The sequence below is a fragment of the Arvicanthis niloticus genome, chromosome X (genome assembly GCF_011762505.2).
Source record: "Arvicanthis niloticus isolate mArvNil1 chromosome X, mArvNil1.pat.X, whole genome shotgun sequence".
NCBI lineage: Eukaryota > Metazoa > Chordata > Mammalia > Rodentia > Muridae > Arvicanthis > Arvicanthis niloticus.
Genome location: NC_047679.1, coordinates 35,623,651 through 35,638,654, shown reverse-complemented (window position 1 = coordinate 35,638,654; position 15,004 = coordinate 35,623,651). Strand labels below are relative to the sequence as shown.

The following is a 15,004-nucleotide window of genomic DNA, read 5'->3' as shown; positions in this document are numbered from 1 at the left end:
TATTACAATGCCAATTTTGAAGTCTCATAGTTCGAGCCCTGTTGATATAAGAAAAGTTTTAAAAAACTAATGTTTCTAAAAAAAAAAAAAAAAAAAAAAAAAAGTATTTTTTTAAGATTTTTTTATTGGATATTTTATTTACATTTCAGATGCCATCCCCTTTCCCCATTACCCCTCCCTAGAAAACCCCTATCCTATGCCCCCTTTCCCTTTTTGCTTTTATACAATTTTTTAAAATGTTAATCAAAGGCTTTATAAATTTGGTAATGCTTAATCAGAAGTGTAACCCAATACCCAACCTAGATATATAAACCATCTTTGACTGGTGGAGACACGTGAACATCTGCCTCTATGCCCCCCTCTCTTTCTCTCTCTTTCTCTTTCTCATCACCTTGCTTCTCCTCTCCTTCATCTTCTCCTCTCCTTACTCCATCTCTTCCTCTTGGTACTCCTTCCCCCTTAGCTCCTCCTACATATCACCCTTCCTGTTAAAATAAAACTTTTCTCTCAAAATACAATTAGAGTATAATTATGCCTATTTGTACCAGTGAGGTACAAGATAGTCCTAATACCCAGTCCATCATTTTGTTGACTAACCAGAACCTCTGTCATCTCTCCTAACTAAAACACTTAGTTTTGTACCTGGCTTTTTTCATGGCTTTAGAATGAATGTCAGATGAAAACCATCCACTCAGATCTATTCTTTCAAAGTAAATAGCCAGGATTGGCTATGAGTCTTCAACCCCATCAGAAATCCAGAATGACTGAGTTAACTGAAATTATGGGAAGCACTAAGCATAGCTTCTAAAACTTAGCCATTTTATAGAGAGCACTGAACACCTGGACAGTCCCTATACTACCGAACGTTGGAGCATCAAATCTTCAGCCTTCTGGCCCAGAATCATCTGACAGACCTTAGTGATGCAGAATTATTAAGGGCTGATTACTATGTCTAGGCAGATATAATCAGTCGACTATTCTGCAAGTGTGTCCTTTCCTGGACAGTAATTTGTCTGTAGATGGAAAGAGGCGATTCTTGCCTAGTGGCTGTCTCCCCACAACTGGAGTAACTCCAAGGATGTTCAATTTCTTCTTAGAATTCAATACAGGAAGCTGTCAGGAGCAGACAGGTCTCTAATCAAAGTGAACATTAATACAGAAATGTTTGTAGCATCAATTCTGTGGATTTCTGATGTTTTGAAAACCAACTATCCATGTAAGGTAACCTGGACTGTTGTCTGTTAACTCCTCTCAGCTAATCCTAAATAAAATATGGAAAACACCCTAACGATAAACTCAAAGCCATGAATTTGCTATAGTCCCTTAACTCATAGGCTAACCGTCCCAAATCAGTTAAAAAAAAGTTAAAGGACTAGGTCTAAGCCTTGTATTCCTAAATGTGTTATACAGGCACAATGCCCATGAGACTGTCAATATTCATCTCACTTTTATATCAATAAGAAGCTCATACCAATGAAAACCTTAAATTTGAAATCAAAGTAAATTTTGTGCCATTTAAGAAATTATATCTTCATCTTGATATTAATTATACAGATTTCTACCAATAGGTTATGGTTATGCAATAAATCCTAGCTAATCCTCCCTGTTCCAGCAAAACCACTACTTTTCCCTAGAAAGACAGCCCAATATTAACCATCTTAGTTCCCAAGCCCAGGGAATAGGGGCGCTGACTCTTCTTTAACTTCTTCAAGCTGATTATGGGTATTGAGATATTAGAAGAGGGGTGGAGGGAAGAGTAAATTGATAAGACTCTGACGCTGTGTCTTCACTGCATCCAGCTAGAATTCCAGGACATCGGAGGTTTGGGCAGGTCTGCTCAGTATGCTTGATGAGTAGATACACCAAGGCTGTGTATTCTGCAATATACAGTTCTCAGAACAAGTTTTAGTATCAAGATAATTTTTTTCCTAGAAGGCTGACATTTTTTAGAGATGTTGGTTCTAACAACTTTTCATTTTTCCCCCTTTTTAAAATTGGTTGTAATATTTACATTTCAAATTTTATCCCCTTATCCCATTCCCCCCACCACCCAGGTACTCCTTATCCCATCCCTCCTCCTTGTGCTTCTATGAGGGTGTGATTTTCCAAATTCTATTATGCTGTTTCCATTAACATAAACTGCCTCCTAAATTTCTAAATCCTTCCATTTGTGTTAGTAAATCTCCTATTTTTCTTTTTTTCCTTTTTTCTTCTCTTTTTTTCCTTTTTCTCTTCTTTTTTTTTTTTTACATTGGGTATTATATATACATTTCAGATTTTATCCCCTTACCCCACTTCCTCCCACCACCCAGAAACCTCCTATCCCATCCCCCTGCCTCATGCTTCTATGAGGAGGTGACCACACCTACCCTCTGCCCCCACTACTCCCTCTCCACCCTCACACCCCCCCTACTCTGTGTTCGTTTTTCATTGGACCAAGAATCTCCTCTGCCACCTATGCCTGACAAGGCCATCCTCCCCTACATATACCGCTGGAGTCCTGGATCCCTCCCTGTGTGCTCCCAGGCTGATGGTTTAGACCTTAGGAGGTCTGGTTGGTAGGTATTGTTGCTTTCCTCCTGGGGTCACAAACCCTTTCTGCTCCTACAGTCCTCTCACTAAGTTCTCCATTGGGAAACCCTTGATCATATCAGTGGTTAGCTGTGAGCATCGTCCTCTGAATGTGTTAGTCTTTGGCAGACCTCTAAGGAGACAGCTATATCATGTTCTTGACAGCATGCACTTCCAACCATCCACATCAGTGTCTAGGTTAGGTGACTGTACATGGGATGGATACCCAGGTGGAATGGTCTCCTGATGGCCCCTCCTTCAGATTCTGTCCCATGTTTTGGAAAAAAAAAAAAACGTATTTTTAAGTTGTGTCTATAGCTTAGAAGCAGGGAACTGGCCTAGAAGGTACAAAATTCTGCACTTTTGTTTTTCTGCAAACAGTTCTAAGTTAGATCCATATATATATACTGTCTTTATGAACAGTATCCTGAACACCATATGATCCTTTATTGGTGACTTATATTCACCATGATAAGAATAGTGATGGCTACTACTTTGAGAATTGTCAGTGTGATTGGAATTAGGTCTTCCTCTAAGTAACTCCTAAAGGGCTTTGTTTTCCTTTGTAGTCAGATTAACTAGCTTTCACTTCTTGTTCCTGTCAGCATATTGATGTAGTTCAGTTTAAGTCTCTCTGCTGTACTTTTTAGTGTTAATGTTCAATGTGACATTCAAATCTCATAGTCTGGCTCAAGTATATGGATAGCATAAATGGACTCTTGATTTCCATAACGGAATGGGGCTTCACTATAAAGTGAGCATAAAATGTATTATAGCACATTTGGTTATAACCTCTCATATTTTAGTTCATGAGATTGGATTTATTTAAAATACTTCTAAATAAAGAAAACATTATTATTAATGTCTAAAATTAGAACATAAAATATTTGAATAGCCACCTGTATTATCCACCTAAATTCAATAAAATATAATTAATCGAAGTTTACTTTTCTTTTTACTATGCATGACTCCCAAATCTTACATACTTATTGCACATGTGATTTCTTTCACAGCAGCTTCTTTTGTGTGGCCTGTTGTTAGAATTCCAATGATGAGTCTATGAACATGCCACTAAAAAATAAAAATAAGCATACAAATTATAGTAAAGGATATTTCATTACTTTGTTACAGACACTTGCCTTTTATAAATCGAGTCCTCATTTACATTCAAAAGAATTTCTGAAACTTGAAAACTTGATTATATCCCCCAAATATTCATGATTGATCACAGCATACTTTAGCAAGTATACATCAATGTACAATTGAAAGGAGATAAGGCAGTCTCAGTGTAAGCCATCTCTGTCTGTGTTTATTCCATATTTTCACACTCCATTTTATTATCAGTTGAATTAATCTGTTGTTTTATGTACATGGAATAACTGCCATAAGTCATATTATTATTTACTGGCCATCCAGTTTTGCTGAGCTTTGAGCATAACAAAACTTAGTCTATGTATAATATCTCATTATGAGATTGATACTATCCTTCCAAGTTTACTGAAGAACAAATGCTTAGGATTTTACTTCTTTACAGAGTCGTTTGCTGTGTCACTATCTTATTTTCTACCTTATTCATTATTTAACAACTTTGCAATATTAGTTAGGTTGTATTTGATACCCAAGCAATTATAAGCTTCCTATAGTACAAAAATGAGTTCTTTTCTCTTTCCATTTTAACAATAGTTTCATAGGAAATACATGAGGTCTAGAGTTGCACATTAAGTCTATATGGATAGGCCTTCCACTTTTCAACAGTTCATTTGCAGAAAGCTTTCTTTCTCTGTTAATGTGGATTTTCTTGTCAATGGTGCTGGTAAGGAGTCTTATAGTAAAAAGGATTATAGAATACAGGTACGGAGGCACATGCCTGTACTTCCAGCAAATAGAAGTTTGAGGCAAGAGGAGCCCAGCTTTGGGCCCATCCTGAGCTACAAATAAAAGAGGATAGCAAAAAGAAAAATTTTTTAAAAAGCATGCAAACCAATCCTTCTGGTACTCAGAATAGTCCAATGTCACTAAACCAGCAGTACAGTGAATGTGGCCTGGTAGCAATTTATAACAATGCTATGATGACACCTTTTTATCTAGGATTTCATTTTCCCATACTTACCCATAGCACAATAGTAAGGAATAATCATGATGTTCCAATTTTCATGCCCTTGATTAGTGCCTGTTGTGTGTCACATTATGATTCATAAAAGTAGCAAATAAGTAGCAATGAAAATAATTTTATGGTTAGAGTCAACATAACATGAGGGTATTAAAGGGTCACAGTCTTAGGAAAGTTGACAACCACTGTACTAAAGGAAATCAGGTAGTTCTTATAAAACAGGTGAATGTATTCTCTCAGGGACAAATAAAGAGAAATGCTTCATAAAGTTTGAAAGGTAGTTTTCTTTACCTGAAAAGCAGAAAGATATATGCAGTAAATGTGGGTGCAAGAATGTTTTACATAGCATATAGGTATTAAAATTGAGGAACATCACAATTAAAAGCCAACCCTCATCTTTTCCTTGAGTCTTTAAGTTTTTCTTGTTCTTCAAGTTTCTCTTATTCTTCCTTTAATTTTCTCTATACTTACTGAATCATGTTCTACACTGAGTTCTTTGCTAAGTGGTACAAAACATGAAAATAGAACCAAGACATAGTACATGGTTCTCCCAATCGTGTTTATACCCTTGAACGGGAACCAATGTCATGTCAAAACTTATGACTATGATTGATTTTTCAAGCTCTTGTTCCCTTCTCTGTTGTCCCAGTACATCTGTTACCACTATTTCCACATGTCCTCATCCTGCCACTCCTTACAAAACCAACTCAGATAATTTTCATGGATCCATCTCCCACCTCCAAAAAATACACACTCCATAGAAACATATGCCTATGTTCTGACCATCAACAGAACCCATTGTGTTAAGTATTTCTGTGGAGTTCTTTGTATATTTATTTAATCTTTGTTCTTGAGAGCAGAAGTCAGTCTGCTCCTCATATTAAATTGTCACATTCTCATTGTATGTAATTTTGTTCAGTAATTATACCCCAAGACAAAGAATGTTGTTCAGTTTAAAATGTAAATGTTTAATACTATCTCCTTCAGTGAAATCAGACCCAAGGTGACAAAACCAATGAGATAACTGTAGTAGAGAGCTTTCCAGTTTCAGGCTGTCTTCTCTGCTGTTTTTGGTCACTCTGCAGATAGGATTTTACATGGCTGAAAGTTATTTGCTGTTTAAATGCTTAAAAGATCAATTTTTATTAACATGTGCATTAAATTCAACACATTTGTGCTAGTATTTATTTTATATTTTGTATTAACTCAGTAATTTAGACAATCATTTGAAAGGCTCTCTTATTTCATTTATTTTTATTATTTCTTTTGAAGAGAGAGTATATGCTTATTTTGAAATAATGAAAAGTTATATTTTTTCTCAATAAATTTTTTTGAGTATTTGGTTGTTGGTTTTGGATATGAAATATTTTTTAAGTTGGAATTTTTCTTGCTGAATCTGAAAAAAAAACACTTGTGTTTGTTTCCTTTAGAGAGAAAACTGCTTATCTTTCAATAGCATCTTAAGGAATTCTTAAAGCTCATTTGTATTCTATATACTGGTACTATCAGATGATCCATGACTAAGTTATGTATATAACTAAGAACTAAGTTAAAGTTCTGTCAGCTTTGACTTAACTATCTCTCATAGCTTTAAGATAAAGGCAGAAAAACATAATCAGTTCAAGTTTTGAATATCACTGCTTTAGTTTGATTTATTTTTTTAAACTAAAGATTGAGCACACAGCCTTACATATGGAAAGCATTAACATTCTGCTATACCCCTAACCACTAGGTTTGAATTTTAAATTCCTAATGCAAGTCCATGTAGTTAAGAAAGGTCCCAAGGCAAGCCTTGCAGCCTGAATACTGTCCAGTGTTTGGCATGCACTGGTTCAAGCCAAATAGAGTCCCAGCACTGAGTGGGGGAAGTAGACATTCCTAACCAAAAAGTTAACTACAATTGACATCACTTGCAAAGGAAAAATTCTCAAATGAGGCCTCACAGGGATATTAACCACTCCTAAGAGTAGGCCCCATGCCCAGTAGCAAATGGCCAACAGAAATGAATTTGATGGAATTTTTGTAGACTTTTTTTCCTCATTGCTTTGCTTGAGAATTTTTCTTACTGGTATTTTGCTTGTATATTATGGTTTCCAATATTGTGTTTTCATGGGCTTTGTGGTATGTGTGTTTTTTGTGCTTTCCTTGTTGTTTTAAGTTTGCTTGTTTGCCTATTGTTTGAGAGAGAAAGTGAGGAGGGAGGGAGAAATTGGATGAATGGAGGAATCGTGAAGACATTGAGGGAGGAAAACCCATGACAAGAATATATTATATCAAAAATAATTTCAATAAAGAAAAGTACTATGAAAAAGAGATAATGTATCTTTATAGATCGTATCTGTCATATTCTACTCTTGAAGAAAATTAAAATCCTGTGTGTGTGTACACAAGGGCATACATGTATAGACATATCATATGATCAATGGAGTGTGGATGTAAAGGTTCTTCCATTCCACTGTGGATTACAGGGATCAAAATCAGGTTAATAGGCTTGGTGGCAAGCACACAAGCTCACAAGCCTCTAATTCTTTTATGCTTATGTAGAGTCGATTAGATCTCCAAACCATTTTTTTTAATTTTGTTTTTTTTCCTTTCTTCTTTAAGATTCATTTATTTAGTAATTTATTTAATGTATATGCATACGCTGTTTATCTCTTCATACACACCAGAAGAGGGCATTGGGTCCTATTGCATATGATTGTGAGCCACCATGTGGTTGCTGGGAATTGAACTCAGAACCTCTGGAAGAGCAGTCAGTGCTCTTAACCACTGAGCCATCTCTAATCCTCCAATCCACTTCTTAAAAGACTGTCAAATTCTTTGTTCTCATTACTTGTTTCCTGATATATGGCAGATAAATTTTACCTATCATACTATTTGTTATTGTTGCTCAAATTTTTACTTCATGTAAATATTCAGGAAATCAATTATTTTGAAAATGATGCACCCATTTTGTCAATATGACTACACCTGTTGAAGATGATTTTATGACTTGGTTCAGTTTAAGAAAACTTCAGTCTTGCTAAGTATTACTTTGAAGATTACATTTTATGAAATTCAAATACAAATCAAATATTCTCAATTCAAATTTAGCATCTGGATTGAAATTAATCATATATGTAAACTATAAAACAGATCTTAAAAATCTAGTGCAAAAAGAAGAAAATAAAAATCCAATTAGGATTTGAAAAATATGTATTTGTGTGTGTGTGTGTATGTGTGTGTGAGTGATTGTGCACATGCATACAGATATCCTGGAGACTAAAAGGGGTTATCAGATTTCCTGGCACAGAATTGGAGTGTTCTCCAAAAGTAGCAAGCACTCTTAACCACTGAGCCACTAATGCAACTTAAGACAATGTTTAAGATTTTTTAAGAGTGTTTTGGTACCACTTGGATGGCTGGTGCTTGTGCAGGGCCCAGAGGACATCTCATCACCTGGAACTGGAGTTAAAGATAATTGTAAACTACCATGTGGTTTCTTGAAATATAACCTTGGTCATCTGCAAAAGCAACAGGAACACATAAACACTGAACCATTTCTTCAGCCCATTCTTTTTTTAAATTATATAATTTTATTTTATTTTTTCATTTTTAATTGGTTATTTTATTTATTTACATTTCAAATGTTATCACCCTTCCTGGTTTCACCTCTGCAAATCTTCTATCCCATCCCCACTACTTCTGTGTGGGAGCTCCCCACCCACCCACCCACTCCTATCTCACCACCATAGCATTCCTGTACACTGGGGCATCAAGTCTCCAGAGGACCAAGGGCCTCTCCTCCCATTGATGCCAGATAAGGCCATCTTCTGCTACATAAGCACCTGGAGCCATGGGTCCCTCCAAGTGTTGTCATTGGTTGGTGGTTCAATCCCTGGGAGCTGGGGGGGGGTGTCTAGTTGGTTGATACTGTTGTTCTTTCTATGGGGTTGCAAACCCCTTCAGCTTCTTTGGAACTGGCTTCTCCTAACTCTTCCCTTGGGGTCCCCGTGCTCAGTCAGATGGTTGGCTGGGAGCATCCACATCTATATTGGTCATGTCCTGGCAGAGCCTCTCAGGGGACAGCCATATCAGGCTCCTGTCATGTCATCAAGGGCTTCTTGACATCAGCAATAGTGTTTGGTGTTTGGGTTTGGTGTCTGCAGATTAGATAAATCCCTAGGTAGGGCAGTCTCTGGATGGCCTTTCCTTCAGTCTCTGCTCTACTCTTTGTCCCTGCATTTCCATAAGACAGGAATAATTCTGTGTTAATATCTTTGAGATGGGTGGATGAGCCCATCCTTCAACTGGGGATCATGCCTAACCTCTGAATATCGTCTCCACAGGTTCTCTCTCCCTTTTGTTGGGCATTTCAACTTATCCATGTTGGGTTCTGGGAGCCCCTTGCTTTCCTGTCATCTGGGACTTCCTGGTGGCTATCCCCAGTTCCCTATCCCTCACTGCTACACACCTCTGTTCAATTTCTTGACCCTCTGTACTTTCCCCTTGTCTCCTCCTACACCTGATCCTGCCTCCCCTTTCCCCCTCTCCCCTCCTCTCTCTCTCCCAAGTCCCTCCCTCCCTCTTTCTCCCTTGATTATTTTGTTCCGCCCTTCTAAGTAGGACTGAAGCATCCATACTTTAGTCTTCCTTCTTCTTGAGCTTCATATGGTCTGTTAGTTGTAGTGTGGTTATTCCACACTTTTTGCCTAATATCTACTTATCAGTAAGTGCATACCATGTGTGTTTTTCCCATGGTAGAAGTCTGTAAAATGGAAATTTTCTAATTTTTTTATATTACCAGATTAAATTATGGTGGCATGGTATTTACACACCAAGCAAATGAGACATTTTCAGAAAAAAACAAATTAGAACTTAAACATTCTTGTATATAAAAGTAAATGAATCTCTCCCTCATAAAGGGTAACTATAACTGTAGTCTAAGCAGTATCTGCTTTTTAAAATTTATTTATTTATTTATTTATTTATTTATTTATTTATTTTATTGAAGTGCTGGGGATTGAACCCAGGGATGTAGACAGACTAGGCAAGTGTACTAACATTGAACTATATTACCAACCAACTATTTGTTTATCTTCCAAGATCTGGCCTCACTGTGTAGCCCAAGATGGTACTGAACTTACTGTGACTTGTTTATTCCACTAGATTTTACAAGTGCACATTGAATGTTTCTCATGTTTCTCGGATATAATTCATGGGAAGTTTTGTTTTCTTTTCCTTAAGGACAATGAAATGAGATTGAGTGCCTTGAAGTACAACTACACTATGTTTAACTTGTTTATTTAGAAATACTGTTTTCTTAGACTGAGATGTAGATAAATTTATATTTCATTGGTTTCAGAAAGTTCTTTGGAATATGCTCCTTATTTTGCTAGCTAGAACAATATGTAATGAGACTTTCACTATGTTAAGTCTTTAAAATAATGGTTCTCTAGGTTTATATTATTAGGTCAATTAGATTTATATTTATTTTTAGGTAACTAGAGACATCGTCTAAGACTGGCTTTTGGTTTGGTTGCAGAATGTGTTTGGGTATCCATTTACAGTAATGAATATAAGTAGTGATATCATTTTCGCTATTTTTAAACATCCATTGGTCATCTGGAATGTGCTAAAGTCTGAATATAACATGGTTAATTATATTACTGCCCATGTTGACTAAAGGGAGTTATTCCCATTATGAGGAAGCTATCAAATGCTTTGGTTTGAAGTTAAACATTAATTCACTCCTAAGTTACTGAAAGATGTTTAGAAGGTTGCCTATGTTTTCTGAGAAGCATCTGGCTGTTTTCTTCTTGTATATCAACTCCCCACATTAGTTTCTTATTGGTTTTTTATGCTTATTATTATATCTTTTTTTTTAGTTTTCCTCACGGGAGAAAAAGCCAATGCAGTATTAAAACGCTACCCAAGAGCTAATGGGCTTTTTGAAGAAATAAGACAGGGCAACATTGAGCGTGAGTGCAGAGAAGAAGTCTGCACATTTGAAGAAGCCAGAGAGGCTTTTGAAAATCATGAAAAAACTGTAAGTATATGGCAACTTAAAACATGTTCACAAGATTACTTACTGTTTGATATATTCTGAAACCTACATTACCAAATAACATGAATTGTTTTTAGCTAAAAGTGAATTTACTAAAAAAGTCTTCATGTAACAGCTAATAAATAATGTTCTGTATAGGAGAAAACTAGACTTAGTTCCCTCTGTATTGGTATGTCTTGGAGGGCCATGTTTCCACAGTGCTTTGCTTAGCAAGACATCCAGTTCATACAAGGCTTTGATCTATAAAGTAGGTGGCGTCTTTACCTCTCAATGCTTAGTCAGAGAGAAAGGATGGAGGAAGGAAAGGGGAACAGTGTTTTGATGTTGTATTTCCCCTGGGTTGGGGATATAGCTCAGTGGTAGGATGCTTCCCGTGTATGCTTTTAAGACCTCAGGTTCCAACTATAGAACCAGAAAAACATTTGTTTTAGTTCTCTATACTTTTGGTCTCCTCTTCCACATTTCACGAAACTGAATTACTTCACTTTACTCTGACTGCAGGCTATTCAAAGATAACAGGGTGTCAAAGCAGAAGCAAGGATGTAAATTTTTTAGGTCTTCTCTACACTTGTAAATTAAAACATCAGAGGTAGCTGTTGTGTAAAGATCCATGCCTGTGCACCAAGAAAATAATGCTATATGCTAAATAAGTGGGATATCATGTACTATAGGGGCATTCATTATGCCACAGCAATAGTGAGGACATACACATTTTAAAGAAGGAGGGTTTGATTTTTATTTGGTAAAGAAGGTTCTCAAAATGAGAGAAAGGACCTCAAAGAAATTGCTAGATTCTCAGGCTCAAAGTAAAAGCAAAATCTGTTTATAAGTTAACAAGCCATGATCTTCATATTCATAAGCTTTACTAGTTTTATAAGTAGTTTATTATCATATATATACTGAATTATGGGCATAGTTTTCTTTGTATCGCTATGTAGTTGTTCAAACACCATTTAACAAACAGCCTCTCTTCACAGTCACTTAGTAGATACATGGTTTCCATATGTACTTCACCTATTTCTAGATTTTTTTGTTCTAGTTTATCCTTCTGTTTTCAGAAGATTTGTTTTATGTTCTAATATAAATTAGAAGTACTTCTACATTGTTATATTATTCTACAGTAGTTTGTGAAATTTCTTACCTATCAAAGAGACAATGGGCTGCCTTTGTCATGTGAATTTTAGTATTAAATTGTCTAGCATAAGAAAAGTATTTTATCAGTATTTTTATTGGGATTTTTTTTTCAGTTTGCACTCCTTCCCAAATAATCTGCTCTTGCCATGGTAAGTAGTAACTTCACCCATGTACTTGTTGCCTCTTTACATCAAAACCATTTATTATGGTTTGATTATATGTGATGCTACAGGCTCATGTATTGAAAGTTTAGTTTCCACCTACTGGGAACTTTAGAAGGTAGGGCCTCTGGAAACAAAGTAGGTCACTGGGGGTGTATCTTTGAAAGATATCTTCCTCCTGCCTCCTCCTGTCTGTCTCTGCTGTCTGACTACCATGAGGTGAGTAGAGTGCCACATTTTCTGGTACCATACTATTCTGCTTTGCCTCAGACTCAAAGCAATATATCCTACGAGCCATACTTTGATACCTCTTAAGCCATAAGCAAAATTTAATCCCCTTCTTTTAAACTGTTTCTTTTAGGTTATTACCTCAGCAACAGAATGTATGTTTAATGCATTACTACTACCATCCTCAGTCTAATTTTTTATCCTTACCATATAATATAAAATTTAAATTTATTTATTCATTAGTTTTTTTTTTTAGAATTTTATACAATGTTGTCATATTCTCTCTCTTCCCAAACTTTTCCAAGATCCACCTCCACTTCTCTGAATACTCAAGTTTTTTCCTATTTATTTTGTAGGAACAGGGAGGGGCACATGCCAGTAGGTCAGAGGACATTTGCACATGTTAGTTCTCTATTTCCATCTTGTAAGGGGCTTGAATGCAGGTCACCAGGCTTCGTGACAGGTATTTTTTATCTAACTGATATCTGCATAGTTTTTTGAAATGGCAGGCTAGAATGACATTTTAACTTTTCTTCACTGTGCATCGTGATTCATACCTGTTGAAGCAATACTCAGGAAGTGAGTAAGAGTGTGAATAAAGCCTAGGCTATGTAGTGAGTTCTAGGCTAGTCTGGCCATACTAGTAAGAATAAGTCTCAAAAACAAAACAAAGCAAGACATATCTCTTCTCTGCGAAGGCTTCATATCTCCTCCAGTAAAAGCCAATAATTCAGAATCACCTATAAGTACAGTTGTTTTCACTCTGCACTAGCACTTCCCTATGGAAGAAATCTCACATCTTTCATGCCTGGATCCCCTTAGTGATTATGTAGTAGCTTTTTCTGCTTCCTTACAGTTAATACAAAGCCTGTGCCCTGTCTTGGGACTTTGACACTTCTTCTTTTCACTTGCAAACAGATATGCCTGAGGTCATTGTGGAGCTTCCCTTTCTCAGTAAGGAAGTATTTTATGTCCTGTGATTTCTCCCCCAGCACTTATCACCATGTGACAGTGATTTTTTTATTCATTAACTGTGAATGAATGTACAGCACTATTGTTCATTGTTTGGTTCATAGCTATGAAGTTCTGACACATACTAGGGATGAAATAAATACTTGATTGAGGACAAAACTAATCAATTGTGATATAAAATATCTTTAAAACATCAGGAGAAGTCATTAAAATTTGTTCATGAGTTAGATGAGAGATATGGACTTTAAAATTATTTTTTGTTAATATTTGTTTGCTGCCTTCTTTATGGTTTCAAAGCCTGTCATATAAAATTATTTATATAGTTAAAATAGTAACATTTATAATAGGGTGTTATTGGAAGGCATTAGGTCAAAATAGTAATAATGTCTAACCTGCTTCAAGGCAACTATTTCAGAATCATGTTTGTTACATTCTAAGAACCTACTGGAGTAACAGAAAAAATTTAGCTTTTCATATTTGTTTTCTCCTACAGTTTTTATCTGTTTGCATACTAAAATTTCTTACTTAAAACAGGTTTTGTGACATATTCCTCATCCTCAAATATAGATTATGTGAATAGCATTCATGAAATATTTACGTGCAACTCTTTACCTAATTGAGTGCACACGTTTAATTTTAGATTGGGAGAAAAGACATGCTTAGTGTTCCTCTCTTTCAGCGTGTAAGGGGTTCAGATTTATGCAGATGTTAACATGCTAAATAACTACTATGTAACAGACATAGGATATATAAAAAGTTGAGGTCTGATAGAAGTGACTGACTAGACATGAAAATTTATGTAAACATTTAGTACATCTTGTTTGGGGGGAGGGGAATTGCGGGTCTAACCCAGAGACATGCTAGGTCAACATTTTACCTGAAATTCACAGCATTATGTTTGTGCATTGTGCTAAGTGTTAAATTTAGTGGTTTCACAATAGGCAAGTGTTCTACTAAGCCATATTCTATTTCATCTTAAATATGTAGATTTTTGTCCTTTATATTTCGATAAAATAGAAGTAGAACAAGTTTTCAGAATGTCATTCTGAAACCTCAGAGAATGATCTGATTTGGTGTCTCAACTCTGCCACCTACTGACTGTAGTATTTTCAATTAAACATTACGTCTTTATGGATGTTAATTATATAAACATTTTTAGGTGTGAGATTATGTGCTGTGTACTTCCTATAACAAACAAATCCTACAATGAATATATTTCATTCAAATTTTAGCTGCCAAGTTATAGCTATTTTATTTAGGACTTATATTTCTGCTTAACTTTTGCCCTTTTCCTTTTTTTCTGAAAGTGTGTGTGTGTGTGTGTGTGTGTGTGTGTGTGTAGATAAGATAAAATTTGGAGGAGTGAGTTCTCATCTTTATTCACTTTATTTCTGTCACTATACTGCCACCCCCTTCCATCTTCCATATTACAGTAGAAATGCTAGGATTACAGATGTCTGCCATCACATACAGCTTTTTTGTGGGTAGGATCTAGGGTCAAGCTTGGTTTTCAGGCTCTGCTAATGCTTTTACCCATTGAGCCATTTCTCCAGCCTCTACCTGGGTTTTTAGGACATAAAGAATCTCTGTGTGCTAGAACTTTTAATCTTGAGCTATTGTGAAGAAAATTCTCTTGATTGTTTCAAAACATTTTTTTTCCACAAATAATGTAAGGCTTACTTTCCTTGACTCTAGAATAGTTGACCTCAAACTATAAAGGATCTGGAAATGGTTTATGTGCTTATCAAACATATAATTCTACCTGATGCTTAGTTCTATATT

General features: G+C 35.9%; 1 protein-coding gene across 2 annotated transcripts in view; it reads left to right on the top strand.

Annotated features, from left to right (window-relative positions):
* Window positions 1–15,004, top strand: part of Prrg1 (proline rich and Gla domain 1) — a 99,153-nt gene that overhangs the window by 62,553 nt on the left and 21,596 nt on the right. For both annotated transcript variants that reach the window (XM_034484713.2, XM_076919107.1), the window contains exon 3: window positions 10,549–10,709. In XM_034484713.2, the coding sequence (XP_034340604.1) occupies window positions 10,549–10,709 (161 nt within the window). The remainder of the gene's footprint in view (window positions 1–10,548; window positions 10,710–15,004) is intronic.